The sequence below is a fragment of the Adelges cooleyi genome, unplaced genomic scaffold (genome assembly GCF_023614345.1).
Source record: "Adelges cooleyi isolate 19-005CV unplaced genomic scaffold, UGA_ACOO_1.1 ACOO_flye_CR_arks_rails_tigmint_CR_PRNA_248, whole genome shotgun sequence".
Classification (NCBI taxonomy): domain Eukaryota; kingdom Metazoa; phylum Arthropoda; class Insecta; order Hemiptera; family Adelgidae; genus Adelges; species Adelges cooleyi.
Window position 1 is genome coordinate 590100 of NW_026095913.1, and position 17326 is coordinate 607425.

The 17326-nt window shown below is 33.0% G+C and overlaps 1 protein-coding gene across 1 annotated transcript in view; it reads left to right on the forward strand.

The window, feature by feature from the left end:
- The first annotated feature begins 11541 nt into the window (after window positions 1-11541).
- Window positions 11542-17326, forward strand: part of LOC126837300 (forkhead box protein B2-like) — a 40659-nt gene continuing 34874 nt past the window's right edge. Inside the window, exons 1-2 of the mRNA XM_050571145.1 lie at window positions 11542-12039; window positions 16471-17153. Coding sequence (XP_050427102.1) covers window positions 11873-12039; window positions 16471-17153 — 850 coding nt within the window. The 5' untranslated portion in view covers window positions 11542-11872. The remainder of the gene's footprint in view (window positions 12040-16470; window positions 17154-17326) is intronic.

Here is a 17326-nt window from a genome sequence, read left to right on the forward strand (position 1 = left end):
AATCATTTGTTTCAAATAAAATAAAACATATCTATACGGCATACAGTTTGATATTTGTACCTGACGTGTCCTGTAGTATCAAGGGCGTATTAAGATGTTTTTTTTTTTGGGGGGGGGGGCTAAGGCATTAACTCCACTACTATAATTCACATCATATAGGCCCATAGTCAGACTAAAAAAAATTCGGGGGGGCTGGAGCCCCCTCAGCCACCCCCATAAATACGCTCTTGTGTAGAATGAAGACAAAGCTAGGTAAACCTTTTTTTTTTTTAAAACTAATTTAAGTAACGTTAATTTAAAAGTAACTTAGTATCAAAATTTGACGGTGCCACTGTTTGTTGTAACTTTAAAAGTAACTAAGCTGAAAGTTGTTTGAAAAAAAGACCTTAAGTTAAGTTAACAGTTAAAAGTTATTTTAAAATACCTATCTATTTTACTATTAACTTTTGTTTTTTAGTTTATATTATAGTTTTAATTATTTAAGAAAAATGGAGTTGTTAACTTAAAGAAAAATGTTATCTTAATCTTGATCATACTAGGGGTGGTTTAGCCCAAAATCCTCTTTATAGATGCTAAGAAGCAAATTTTGAATCATTAGATTTCAATATTTGTACATAATAAAGGCTATCAGGTATATTTTGCAAAACATAATCCATTTCTCAAAAAAATTAACTTACATATTATGATACCTCTGTGGTGTGTAGATATTATGCTATCAATTCCGCATGGTCTTAAAAATATTAAAACATTTTGTGATAAAGCAGTGTACCTAAATCTACTTTACCATAATTTATTCATCACAGACGACCGGATTCCTGACGTGAAAAAGGATTAAAATTAGAGTGATAATATATTGTGTTGATTTCACGTGTATATTATAATGGTTTATTAAAATGTTTAGAATTGTAAAATTTTGCTCTAAAACAATATAATAAACAGTATTTGCTTTTGTGTGTACTTCTGAATTATTCTGCGTTGTTTATTTATTTTTCAAAGTGATAAATATATAAAATCAATACAACGCCGTAATAGATATTAAGTTATTAGATAAAATTTAAAAACACTATTTTCCAATAGCTGTTATAAACACTATACGCACGGAATAAAATACAAATTTTAGGCAGTAAATTTCAATCACTTTCTAGCTTAATGATATGTTTTCAAATCGGTGGCCGCCTTGACCTGACCCCATTGTATTGGCTTTTGTATGAACACTCGTGCAACCCGATACACGTGGCCGATTACAAATATGATTATTATTAGTATGTTCTCCTGGGAAGGTAGGTACGTGTAATTAAGAAGGCACATAGGTAATATACAGTATAACCTAGGTTGAACCTGACCGATTCTAGATGGGCAACTAATCCGTTTCAAACGTGCGTTTATACACTGCACACAACTGCATGGGTTATTTTTAAAAGCTTTCAACCGCAATTATGATAATTTCGATAATTGCGCCAATGTCGATTCGCACTGCACAAAAATAATACTGCATTCGAACGGTATGCACGGTTTAAGATGCACGAGTATGAAATCATGCACGAAGTTAACATAGGGAGTAACTACATGATAAATATTTTTGTAATTTCATCTTGCAATCGACACGGGTAAACCCTAGTAACGATTTCTTTCTAAGTGTTATGTTTTTATGCTGTTTAAGTATCATCCGTATACATGAGGTCGAGGCACCTATGCAAAGTTTAACGGCGGCGCGGTATTATTATATTCTATTAATGGCGACCGTATAAACATAATATGAAACTAGTGAGTAGTGTTGCCAACACTGGTCAACCACAAAGAGTGTTTGAACTCCAAAGTATATAGAATCGATTATTATAATTTAAAACGCATTGGCTGTAGGTTAAAATTTACAATAAGCACATAGCGTTCTTAGAAATAACTATGATATTAAAAATATTTTCCTTTTTTTTTCTGGACCTGAATTTTAATTAAAAAAATTCGTTTCTCGGTAATATCGAAAGGAAGTAAAAAAAAAAAATACCTTCACACTGTAATTACTATATTAACCCATCTGAGCTGTGTATTATGTTATGACAGCTCCCAAATAATGACTATACCTACCGACCATTTCCGTAAAGTTATACCTATTCATTCAGGTCTCAGAAAAACGTATATAATTTTTTAAAGAGTTCATTAGAATTAAACTATAATGTATACCCTCGAAGGAAGTATGCGATCGCACATTAAACGCCTTAAAACAATAAAGTGGAGCAATACATTGTTATTATTATTATGGCTAATAGGTATTGTAATTTTAAACAGCTCGTGAAATGCCCTGTAATATTAGTTATTACAGGGTTTGACTCGGAGAAAAATAATAAGTGTAATTAGTAAAAGATTTACATGTTATATATAAGAAGATTGTATTCTTAATTCTTATACTGCGTTATCAGTAACTATCTGACCGAGAAGCAGGAAGCTACACACCCTACCAAGCTACACCTTCCTTTAGTGTTATTTAAAAGTTTAAAAACAATTACTCATATCAGTTACTACAACTATGAATTTAAACATGATAACAAAATGTGTAAATTGTATTTCACTATTACATATTATACATTGCTAAAATGTGTCGGTAGTAGATATTGTTTTCTTCGAGAAAAATATAAAAGAATAGATACTTGGGCGCACACTAGTTGTCTCCCATCCTTTAGGTAGTCGTCAAAATTATATACTAGTTGCCTCCCAAGAATATCTGAATTCCCTCCAGTGACCTTTATTTCTTATCATAATATTTTGGGTCATAAACTACTAGTTGTCTCTTGTACCAGGTATTCAATATTTTTCATCCGAGTTGCCTCCCGACGATCCCTTTTAAACCAGGTACACAGTACAACGAAACTGTACTTATTTTTAATAATTTCTCATAAATACTTGCAATGTGCATGCTACCAAATTGTATACTATTTTAGAATAATCAATAATTATAGTGTGTATTTTACTTTGCATGTGCAATAGGTAACCGATAGTAGAATCAGTTTTTTGTGGGAAATAAATTAAAAACCATTAAACATTTTTTAGGATTTTACCTTTTTCGATTGTCATTTCTTTAGTGACTTCCATTTTACACAAATGAAATTAAAATTAAACACCACGCAATTACCGATTTTTAGACACTTCAGATTACTATAATCTATTATAATAACATTGATATCGGGATACCCACACATAACAACTATATCGATAGCGGTCAAACGTTGACGATTTAAAAATGATTACAGCATAAAATATTATTATTGTATAAAAACAAATTAACATTATTGATACAATTTTTTTTGAAATCAGATATTTTTGGGAGGAAATTCGGATAGAAATATTAAGTACCTGACACGGGAGGCAACTAGTATATTTTGACCCAAAAGTTACGATTAGACATAGATGTCACCAGAGGGAATTCGGATATCTTTGGGAGGCAACTCGGACTGTACGCTTAAGTATCTATTCCATTTTACATTATTTTTAAGAAGACAATATCTTTTTGATTTTTTTTGATACTAGCCTCGACAAAAAATGTTATACCATTGAGTATAAGATGCGTCTATAGTTTCAAAACTAGCTAAAAGCAATTTTTAAAAATGTTCACAAATAACAAATAATTTCTTCAGATGGGAAATTTTAAAACCAACCAAGATTTTCCCAATACAGTTTGAGTTAGTTGTAATCTTTTTTTCATATTAAATAATATTTTTGCCTACCATTTAATACCGCGTGGCCACTTAAAAAAACACGTTTTCAAAATGTCTTCTAGCTGGTTTAGAAACTAGACGCCTCATGTATTAAGATTGTCATACAATTATAATTCAAAAAGCATTGAAATTACCATAAAACTTAGTTTTCCCCTACTTTGATGCGGGTTGTGAAAGAACAGTCTTGTTTTCACACTACACATTCGGAGTAGGTACAAGTAGTAGTAGTTTAATTACGAAATTTACAGGATTAGTTATGGCTGGACGCTACACCGGTTATACGATAGAGAACTAGGTAGAACATAAATTACTCAACTCTGTTTTTCGGTGGAATGTGGATTTACACCTTTTTATTCGGTGCCTAATATTGAGCCGGTGAAATGATTTAAAATCAATAAGAGACCATCAACAGCGCGTGTAAGTCCAAAACGGTACAACTATATATTGCATTGTGTGTGATCAGACGGAGAAAACAAAATATTTAACGTAGGTACAGATGTAACATTTCTACTCGGAAGGCAAACCGCAAAATCGGTGTCATTTGAAGCCGTTATTTGGCTAATGGAACATAAAGTTTTCTATTATTTGAAATCAATCGACACGAATCATTGTGTTAAATATATATTATTCTTTTTACATAATTCGACACCCAACAAAGTACCGTAGCAAATGTACGCGAGCGCGAATAGATAAAAAAAATAGGTATCGATTTATTGCTATTGTACGGTTGTATTTTACTTTTTTTTTTTTTTGTTGGTCTTCCTATACAAATTGTATTATTTTACTTTTTTTTTATATTCTCTTCTCAGTTCACCTCGTTCTTTACACGGGTTTGGGTTTTAACGCACGACCCTCGCTTTAGATCCGAATAATTGGCTCGTGCTGACTGAGCATTTTACGGGTAAAAATTATCATTATCTTTGTGTTATTATTATTCAGTCACTGTTATTAACTGTATTGGGAATCTGGATGAATCGTAAACGATGGTGAATCAAATCGTGGTGCATGCCAGAGAAAACTGTGCGTTTCCACACACAAGTCTCTGCGATACACATATATTGTACTTACCGGGTTATTATACTCAAAATATTAGTTTGGGAGGGCATTACAATCGCTTATATACTTCTTTTGGCCTATTATTATTGTTATTATTATTATTTTTTTACGCGGCAGTAACATACTGACACGTCTGGAGAAATTATAACTATTTTTTTTTTACATATAATAATAATACATACCTTTCCTATATAGACTAGGTTGTAACGAAAAAGTTGAAAAACCTCTTGTTGACAAGTTACAGCTGAGAATAAAAAAAAAAACATGCGATTATGTATTTTCTTTTGTCGATATCAACATACAAAACTATTTCAACAAAGTGTGTAGGTACATTCTGGAATTTTACAGTAAAAAATATTTTTGGTTTTACTACAATTTCCTGGTTTACTTTACCTAAGGTTTTATTCGTTTCGGTGAAACTATATATTATGTTGTTGTCTCACTTTACTGTTTTTTTGTCGGCGAACAATAATTTACACATACAACGGGGTTCACTTATTTGATGATTTTACTACAAGCCGTACTAAACAGAACAATATTAATAAAAATGAATGATAGAAGTCTCCATACGAGTGGTAATAATAATGTAATGCTATTTATTTTACCATGTTTTGAACGGAAGGCATTAATAATAATTTGTTACATATGGACCACCCTGATGACTGCTGTAGTCGATGATTGATCAGTCTGCTTAGCCAAGATGTTATAATACCGGGCTGATTAATGGTGGCCACATTATTTTATCCATATAGACCGAGAATGCCTCTGTTGTAGCCGTGTTAGGCATCACGTGAAAAACAAAGGTGTTGTCAAGCAATTAATTTGTCTTAATGTCTGACATAGGTGTTGTGAGTAAAACAGAGTTTATATACCAATAGTGAACTTAATTGAATTGTTTTATAAAAGCTCGACAAAAAACTCGAAGAAAAATCGAGATTAATATTGTAAGTGATAATTAATGTTTTATGATGTTTTAACATTACATGTTTGTTGGTATAAGTTTGTTTAAAGTTCACCTACTTTTTGGTGTTCTGTTTCAAATGTATTAGGTATAAATAAAATAACACCTGTCAAAATTCGGCCGGTAAATTATTTTCTATATCAAAACTTTGACGTTGAACTTCCCACGTTAAGGCCTTCAACACTTAAATTGTCCAGCATTCAACTGGGATCCTGAAAATTCGAATTTTTGTATAAAAACCGTTATTTTATAGCCATTTGTTCATAATATAAAAGTCTTATTAATATTTAAAACAAAATTAAATGAGAAAATTCATAAAGTCGGGGTTATCGATTTTCTCGCACAGTTTATTGTTTTTAAATAAACTTTGTTTGTACGTTTTCTATACTAATAGCAGTATTATGATATGTCTAATATAATATGTACCTATTATGCTCTTGTACCCTCATCTGACATTGTCAGTGGTTGAAGGGGGGGGGGTGGATTCCCTCCACTTCTTCTAGTTATTATTTTCCTTTTTTTGTTAAAATATCTATCCCTCCTGAAATTTTTAATAATTTATACTTAGTTCTTATAAATTAATGTTAACGTCAACAACTTTTTTTTGTTTTTCTGTTTTTTATTAAGCCACAGCTAAATCAGTTATACATCAATTTTATTTTACTATGAAAACTAGAATTTTAGGATTTAACCGGATTAGTTTCATCCCCCCACTCGTTTTGATCCCTTTCGACCACTGAGCTTTGTATGCAACGTGCTCTTATAATAACGGTTCAAATATTTTTATTGATACACCGACGACACGATGCATTAGCATCATATAAAACATCTATAGTCATAGTTTGTTAATAATAATCTGTGATCGCTAATCCAATGCATGTATGGTAATATTAGCAATAAACTCTACATTTAGAGGCTATCGTTGCTGTTTATCATTTTTATACATAGATTAAAATATCATTATGCCGTGTATACTTTTATATGGACGTTAAAAATGCCGGCTCGACTCTTTGAGGGCCACACACAGGCCACGGCAAATGCATATATATATATATATATATATATATATATATACATCTCTATACAAGTCATATAATATAACAAGCGTGATATTGGACTACCGTTCGGTTGTATGGTTTTGAGATCGAAGCCAAAACACAAGCCCAGAGGTAATTACGGAGCCAATTTCTGTCGGATGCGATTGACAAATTGCCGTGGAGTCGCGTTGGGAGGGCTCGTCCCATCAATCCGAAAGTTAAGACCTCTCTTGCCGAATGCATACATAGGTATTATTGCTGTACATATAGGACGAGGCGGCAGCAGCAGTTGTCTTTGCTCGTTATTGTCTTGCTTTCGGCTTCTTGCACGGTAGTTTCCGACCGTTTCTCACGAGACTGCAGTACCGACACACAGAATGTCATTATTATTATTATTATTATTAGTGTTTTGTTTTTTAGCTTGACGTTTATAATTTAAAATTCCAATATTATTACACTGGGGTTGGCGCGTATCATTTGTCACTTCAGCCCACCGCAAACGCACCGTGATTGTGCCTGTCTATATATGGACCATATATTACACTTACTCCCAGCTGCGGGTGGCTGTGATTGTTTATTGTATATAGTCACTTGTATTCCGTTTATACAAGTTATTAGAATAGTAATAATAATAATAATATGTAGTGTGTGGCCACGATTGCTTGCGGTCAGAGTTGCAGCCATTTGTCGTCGACGTTATATTTAAATATTAACATCACCGTGTCACAACTCGACCGAACGCCTACAACGTTGATAATTTACTAATTTAGTTTATTAGTTTCTTTTCTACTGATGTAACTACACGCATAGGCATTATATAGTACAGATGGCGATTCACTCGACTATCGGTCAATATGAACTATAGTTAGCCGTTTACGAAAAACCAACCATACCTACAGGAAAATCAGCAATACACTTACTGATTTTATGAATGTGTTAAAACTGAGATCTGAACATATAAAGCCAAAAATTCAAAGTATCCACATCTCTAAAAACTAACCCTACCAACAAATGCCAACAAGAACGTCTGAAACTAGTATTTTTAATGTTCTTGAATTCTTATCGGGACAAACAAAAGACAAAAAGCCTAAAACTCTAAATAGACCACTGGCCGTCCATCCAAAGCCAAGTGTGTTAAAGCTTTCACGGATTGAAATATTATGTAAATAATTTTTGGATGTATACCTACAGCCTCAGTTTTATACGGACGTTTCGGAATCATTGCAGAGTCTATCCTCGGACCGTCAGTCACCGTTCACTGTGTTTAATTATTGAACAGGTAAGCTTTATTTACTTTATAACTTATAAATGAAGTCTATATGTAGATACCTATATATATGTATATAATTTTAATATACCGTATGTAGTGTATAGTAACATACAATGTTTTCTATTAAAAAAAGGAAGATATTATTTTAAAAGATTAAAACAAATTTTGCCCAATATAATTGAATCGGTCATTTCAAAAACCACATAAGTCAACTTTTTTTCAAAATGGCTTTTTTGGTCGCAAACTATTGCTTGAAGGTAGACCTATAATCCATGTTAAAACAACATTAGTCAGGTAATTCCTTCTCCATTTTACAGCGCCCTCTTAATAACGTTCATTGGTAAAACAACCTAAGTCAATGACTAATGTGGTTTTTACATGCATCGCAAGGTAGCGCGCACACAAACATGTCAGATTAGCACCATATAGAAGACTCAAGCGTCTGTTCTGTGAGGTTCTGTGATTTAGATTAAATTGTTTGTTTACATTTGTTCCATAATAAATTTTGATAAATTACAATTTTTAAGGAGTATCTTCAATATTTTCATTAAATATATGACTATTGTCCTCATTTTGTTCATTTTATATATACCTTAACTCCGTTTCCTGCTAAAACAACATAAGTCAAGCTCAGTTTTTCTGGGTTTTCTCTTTTAATTTTCCATGATTTGTGATTTTTTTTTTATTTCAGCGTATTTAGGTCTAGTTGTTACATTTAGCTGAAAAAAATTCTTAAAAATTCGTTAAGGTGTGAGTAGCACAGTTTTTATTGCCTCCTGCAAATGTTTAAATTGGTGACTTAAGTGGTTTTTGAAATGACCGATTCAATTATTAATTCTACGCAAAATAAACTTCCATGCAATGAAAATGTTCACAAAAGAAAAAAAATATTTAGCGGTTTTAATAACATCATCAGCATAAGCTAATTTAAAAAAATAACCAGCGGCATATTATGGGCTAGTAAATTTATTTGACGCATTAAAATTGTATTCCAGTTTTATTAATATTGTATATTTGATTAGAATTAAAATTGAATAATGCCTAGGCATCATAACTTCCCCCTAAGGGCGAACATTATTTTTAAAATGAGCCTCTGCTAATGAAAAAGTATTACATACACATGCATTTTCTAATTATATATATATAACGTTATACAACTAATTACTGTTACATACAATTTATAGTGCTTTTATCAGTTATATGAATGGATAAAAAGGATGGAGAGGTCACAGGTCTACAGGAACTATTATAACTGAAAATGATAAAATCATTTTCAAATTAATTTTAGGCGTAAAACTAGTTAAATTGATTGAGTAATTAAAGAGCTACATAGTTTAAAAATTAAGGGGAGTGCGAAAAATTAATAACCTAATAAATCTACCTTGAAGACAATGACATATTTAGGTGACACTTGACTGCTCTTCTGTTATTATTTATTGACACTCAACTTTGGCAAAGCTATAGTAGCGTTTAAAAATCATAAACGTACCAACTTATACAAATTTTGTTTATTCATGTGATTTGTACGTCTTAACTCTTAACTTCATAGTTAATTTTAATATAGTATCATAACTTACTCGATCTAGGAACTTGTCAACATTTATTGTATTTTAAATAATACCGTTGGTAATCAATGTGAATACTGAGATATACCTACTTCTAAAATGTATACGCTCATCAAATATATAAACTAAAGGTACTTAGAATAATATGTTATTTAAAATAAATAGAGTGGTTTGAATTATGCTTGATGATATTTTAATTATAACTTTTATTTTAGTTTACAGAAAGTCGTTGTTCTAAGAAATCTATCAACGTGTAGTTTTAACATAATGGTTTCAATCATATTTTGTAATTTAAATATCAAAACGTAAATGTTTTATACCATTCTCTAATGTTAACCACACGGTATCTGTTAAACGTCGTAACTAATCACCATGTATATTATATATATATTGTCATAATTATGTTATCTTTTTCCAAACGCTAAAAATGTAAATTATATTAACAATAAGTTTAGATGACTTTGTCAGGGGAACTTAAAAAAAAATAAATAAATAAATAAAAAAACATAATGGTATCTGAATTCAGAGAAAAAAATATAAAAATGTTATGAACAAATTGAATGTTTAATCATCGTTTACTCAAATACTAAAAGGTAAGATAATGTATTTATTAATGTAGGTGTATTGTATAATTTTTTGCATTACAAATATTATTTATCGTTTTTTATTACTCATAAACATTAAACATATAAAATGTTTTTACATAAAAAGGTTTTTTTGGGTTAACAATTATAATCATACCTATGTTTTATTAAAATTCGTTAAATTCGTTAATTTGTGTACTTTTTGGTTTTTAATGTTCCTTATATTATGTTCTTTAAACCTATCACCAATATTTCGTTTTGCCTGACCTAAATAGCGTTTATTACATTCTTCACATTGTATTTATAGGATTTAATACTTTTCAGAGTAATTTTGTATTTTTGAAAAATTCAAAAATATCTCGATGAAGTAAAAGTTATTAAACACATTGACGAACACTCATAATTTTTGAAATTTCTGTTATCGAATAGTTCGCCCAATAGTCGAGTTTCCTCTATCATCTGGTACAATTCAACAATGCAACAGCTATAGGTGTAATGCTATAACATTATTTTTTCATATTACTGTTATAATATCAAAATATCATATTACTGCTATAGCAGTAGTGTCTGTCAATGTGTGAAACAAAATTCGTGAGATTTTGAGCTTAAAACTAGAAATGTAGAAGCGTGATAATGTTCTTATGCTTTGTTGAATAAATCGAGTAAACGAGTAAATAAATCGAATAAAATCAAGTAAATAAATATAGCGTGACGAAAAAAATCACACGAATTTTCTTGGTTCACTCCAGCTTATAAATATTATCCTGTTAAAAGTGATTTTTAATTAAACTTTTAACTTTTTAACTCGGCCTAACTTTGTTTTTTTGCTTTGTAGACGTTTATATAACGTTGTACTATATCAGGTATAATCTACTAATCATTAATCATTAAGTTCAAGTTATAAGACAACGAGCTTTGCAGATTTCGAATTTGTTTTTTTGTTCTGTTTTTTGTACACTGTCATTTATGTTTTACCCCCTATACACTAAATATATTATTATGTTCAGGCAGACGTCGTGGTGGCTTAAATGGATATTTTGATATCTACAACTATTCGGTCGTAGGTATACATATACTAATACAAACGGCTATATAGTTACATTATTATTATTGTTGCAAAGGTCGTATAATTCAATTTTCGCAGGATCATAAATCCCAGAATTACCGGTCGGGTCATGAGCGGTGGGGATACGACAGCGTCAGCAGCGCGTGTACGCCTGGGCGTGTACAAAATGGCACTCGCGACCGGCGTCCGCGGCCAACTGGCGTCCGGCGGCCGTCACGCCCATCGCGAGGGGGGCCGTCGGCCGGCACGGTGCCGGGCCAAACCGGTCAGTATCGTTTGTACGCCGCCGCGTCTCCCGTCGATTTACACGCACCGCCGCCGCCGGTAACGGCAACAGAATAATATAATATACAATAATATTATTGTTTTGCGATTCTCTGACGTTTTCGCGCGTCCAACGACTGGCGCCCGAGCCGCGGACCCGTGCGCAATTCGATCAGATATACAGGTAGGCACCGCCGCGTGGCCTACGCGAAAATGTCATAGGATGTCATCGAGTCGGATTCGCGCGCGCATTTAAACGCTGCGACGCGACCGTCGACTGTTTGCGATGGACGTGCCGACCGCGGGACGAGCCGCGCCGTTCAGCTGTAAAACCAGGAGGATGGTCACGTGAAACCAGGACGATGCCCAGACCGTGCAGAGAGTCGTACGGCGACCAAAAGCCGCCGTACAGCTACATATCGCTCACGGCGATGGCCATATGGAGCGCGCCCGAAAAAATGCTTCCGCTGTCGGACATATACAAATTCATTAGCGACCGGTTTCCGTACTACCGAAAAAACACTCAAAGGTACAAAACCCATTAAAAACATATTAATATTATAACCGCTAACAATTATTACCTCTCATTTAAGTCCAACGGACCGACTCAGGAGCCAGACTAAAAAAAAACGATTGAAAAAGTAACAGAAAACATAACGGCCGTTTGTCCGTTGACCAAGTGGATCATTATATTGCCCTGGCCTTGGTTCTAAATACCGGTGTCCTTTAAATAATACCGGTATTTATTTAACGAGAAATGTATGCATTCGTACAATAGTATCTATTATGAGATAAATAATATCGGTCGACCTTACCACGTGTTCGGCGACGAGTAAAAACTAAATTAATACACCTACCGGTCGGCTGTTGTACAAACATCCTAATTGACAATAATTGCAAGTGCAATATTGCAAAATATATTAAACAAAAATAACCATAACTTTTTGGTGGGGTGTGCTTATTATAAACATCAGACGGTGTTTTAAATCGTTAATTCGAATTTAATATTTTTCGATATTTGAACATTTGTGACATGCTCTCCAACCGAAAGGATGATTCTAACTACACCAACAATAAACATATTTGTTTTGATTTTAATTCTAAAAAAATATAAAGAAGGGGAAGTAGAGTCGGTGAAGCACATTATTTTATTTAAAATTCTATTTCTATCGCGGGTCTTAGAAAATGTATACATTTTTTTTACAATGCATAAAAAAAAAAAAAAAATCCTGTCTCTAAGAATATTTCTTGAGCAAGCCGTTTGTTTGCGATGTGTACCGTCTGTTAGAATTTAAAAAAGAAATTGTTTTTTTTGTAAAAAAAAAAGATCCTCTAGTGGAGGTCTATTAACTGAACTCGCTTGTATTAAGAAAAAAATGTATTTTGTCTACACACAATCATCCAGTGTCATTGCTAGGTTACACGTGAGGCCTCTCGACTGAACTTTGAGTATAAACATATAATATATTTTTTTCTAGTACTTAGTGGTTAATGAAAAAAAATCTCATATGTGCATATCTCCATTATGCCTAATGCTAGAGATGTGTGTCCTACACAATTTGTATGCCGGGGTCGAGACAAGCACTAGTACATTATGTTATTATATACACAATATATACAGTACATAATATAGCGACTATAGGATTTATATACACACTACCTATACAGCTATTATAAATTAAGCGTTTTTATAGATTATGTATTGGATATAGCGCCTAGGTCTTATACATATTTTTTCTATTGGTGAATACTCTTTATGGGAAATCGTCAACACTTCTTAAGCTCCTATTATACTGGTCAAATGATTGAGGTTTTTTTTTTAACGGTCGGACTTAACGCTGTATAGATAGGTTTTATGTATAGTTGCATACAAATTACAAGTTGTGTGTAATGTACCGGTCGGTTGGCCGGTTTTGTTGGTTTTAAATAGGTATTTATATGTATATTATACATTTTTCATATACCTATATATTATTATGGGTAGATATTAAAATGGCACACGCTATGCGAGCAAAATCGGTTCTCATGGCGCCCGTTACGCTCGAGTTGTACACATTCTACCAACACAGAAGTGTATATATATATATAAGTAAGTAGGTACGTTATGTATCTACCGATATTATGGTATACTGCAAACATGACAGAGACGCTATTCATCTTGGAGAAGTCACTAGAAGGTAACACGTGTCTGTACAACTTAAACCAAGTTCGGTGACACGTACAGTCACACAAACACATATATATATATATTTTTTTTTTCTTCTTCAATTTTTGTATATAATTTATACCTATTACATATATATTGTGTATAAATATTGCATCGATGACGTTAAAGTAATGTAGCTAGTATATCTAAAAAATAATATTATAACTGACTACAAGTATTACCGCGATGTCGCATAATATAATATTATTACCAATACATAAAATACTGTTTTTCTGTGTTGCAAAAACAAGTTTTTAGTCGGCCTATAAAAGCGTTTAACGTTCTGCAGTCAAGTTAAACGATTTTAATGATAACAATATTATGAATTATTACTACATACCTATAATACCTATTTACACGGGACTTAAATGCGCAATTTATAAACAATTATTATAATACAGAACTGGGAATATCACAATGTGCGATTATCAAGTCTTTCTGGATCGTCGTTATTAAATTTATCCATAAATGTTAGCATTTCCAAGTATCTAATTAAAAATATTATTTCCTTGTTTTTCACATTAGGCTCTGATATGATACTACATCATCATATATATAATGAAAGGGGCAAACCACTGTTCCTTTCAAACTTATATGTTATACCTACTGAAGTTAGTTACAAGTACTTTGAATACCTTATTTAGTACTCAAACTATTAGATACTAATAACAGATAAATAGATATACACACAAAATGGTTCTGGCAGTCAACTTGTTAAAATGAAACTAGAAAACCGATTGGTATACAATACAAGTTGAGCAGTAAAATGATTTCAAGACATATAAGCACATTCAAAATTAACAGTTTAATAATCAAACACAATACCTACGCTATATCTCGTTTTCGGTGTTATTAAAGTTCAAGTACCTATACACCGTAAATTATACCTGAAATATGGCTGTTATAATAATTGATAAAAAAAAAGTGTATGTAACAATAATTAATCTAACCTGACCGTATCTGTGTTTCGGTTAGGTTAGGTTAGTTATTTATATGTACAATAATAATAATCGACGAAGAAATATTATAGTGAAACATGTTTGTAGGTATCAATTAAAAATAAACATAATTACTAACTAATAACGCAATATAATCTTATTTAGTCGGCGTGGCATTTCATATAGTAACTACTACATAATATATATACCTAACCGGGTCTTGATCTGTATGGAAAAAAAATCCGTATGAAATGAGTTCATATTTTTATCTTTTGTATAGAATATTTATATATCTATTATATACTATGTACATTTTTTTAGGTGTATAAGTAAACGCTACCTATATTCATTAAAATAATTACTAGGTACAATGAACACTCAATTAAAATCCGAACGTATGCTTTTGATTAATAGAGCGGCAACTCGAAATTAAAAAAAAAAATCGTTTTTGCTACCTATATATTTTTTGTTCGATTAATTTATTGCTTTTCGAATTACTAATGAGCGTCGTGGTCATTGCTGATAGTAACCGAAACGAATTGAAAAAAAATATATTGTTCAGTGCAAACTACCATTTGTTATTTGGTTTTTTTTTTTCAATAAAATATTATACTGCATCCATTTCTGGACTGTCACCGGTGTCATCGCCATATATAACCACTTTTTCCATAAGACATTTTTTTGAAAATCTATGTACCAGTACGTAAACGCCACCGCGTCACGGTCGAACCACTACAATTATTATTATTTATTATTACACTGTAATTACTATTAATACTCGAAGGAATCTATTCTGTTTCTATAAATCAATCGGTTCTATAGGTATAATATAATTTTAGTTATAAATCGACCGATCTGCGCCGATGCAATTATTGTTTCGGATAAAAAGCACATTGTACAATGACAAACGCTTTTGTTTGTTTCATTACCAATCACAATAATAGTGGAACAAATAACAATAATAATAATAATAATTGTCCTTCACCACGTGCAGTGTTGACATTGGTCAATAACAGTCGGCGGTACCTACGTTTTTTTTTTACCGAACTGGATAGTCGTCTAGATCTTATCAATTAAAAAAAAAAAACAAATGTGCTTAGACAATCATATTCCAACAGCTGCTGGAACGTGGGAAACTTTTGTAGGTATACAAAGTGTGCGTCTGTGGGCTTTTCACACCGCAAAACTTATAATTAAAACAACGATTTAATTTTTAATTGCGACACTACACGCATTGTGGGTGTGTTGATCGCGCAAATCACTATGACAATTGACAAACATTGTAATTTGTAACTTGGTCAAAGCCAAAATTGTACAACTTAATCCACTTTTTTTAATGTTTGTAATACATTTTAGTTTTATTAAAATTCGAATTATAAGTGAAAATTGTTGTGTTTATTTCATCACCTAATAATTATTTTAGAATATAAAAAATATTTATTTATGTTTTATATAGATTTAATCGTATTTTGAACAATGTCATTTATTTACGAATTAATACGAGAAATGTAATACTAGTTGGTAATTATATCAACTTTTAAGTATGTCCTAATATGTGTATTAGTATTACCAAATGTATGTACCAAAATTTGGATGTTTTCCACGATTTCATAACTAAAATAAAATCGTTTACTTCGAACATGTTAGTGTTGTAACTAATTAAAGTTCATAAATTAATTGTATGTTATTTTTAAAATATAAAGTGCTATACTTTATTCACGTTAAAGATATTCTTTATCTTTTTACCCTTCTAGGGTGTTACTTGTTTAAAACAATACAATTTATAATAGTAATAAGATGTTCTTATGTTTTACAGGTGGCAAAATTCACTGAGGCACAACCTGTCGTTCAACGATTGCTTCGTGAAAATACCCAGGCGGCCCGACCGGCCGGGCAAGGGCGCCTACTGGGCCCTACATCCGGCCGCCCTGGACATGTTCGAGAACGGATCGTTCCTAAGGCGCCGCAAGCGGTTCAAGTTGCCGGCCGCAGATCGTGCACTGCTCGAGGCCACTTTCGGACGGCCGTCGTCGGAATCGCCGCGTCTGTCGACGGTGAGCGCGGCCACGCCGACGGAACCGCAGCCGAAGCTGTCGTCGACGACTACAACGACGACGACGACGACAACGGAACACCACAAGCCCAAACCGTTCAGCATAGAGAGCATAATAGCGCCGTGTATCGGCCGACCTGCTGCCGTTGAGTCGCCACCCTCGCCGCCGCCGCCGGCGGCCGACCGGCCGCGATATCCGCCGCCCGTGTGTCTGCCGCCCGCGCACAGGCCCCTCGTGCAGGATACGCACACGGTCGGATATGCGGCCCTGTACGCCGCCGCCCTGCAAGGATTGCTGCAGCAACCGTTTGCCGCCGCCGCAGCCGCAGCCGCCGCGGCGGCCGCCAACGTGTTCCCCGGACCTTCCGCCCCACTACCGCCGTTTCATTATCCACACTCGATGCCGCCTTTCCCTCAACTCTCCAACTTCACAAACTTGGACTGTGGTACGGCAAGTATTACACCCAAATACTTATATTAAAGTTAATGTACAAGGTGGTTGGTTAACATAGCTATGACCCACTCAATATCTTAAAAGATATTAGGCTTAATACAATTATTCTTTTTTTATACTTTTATAGTAAATAGATGTTTATTATATCAATAATAGGTAATATTT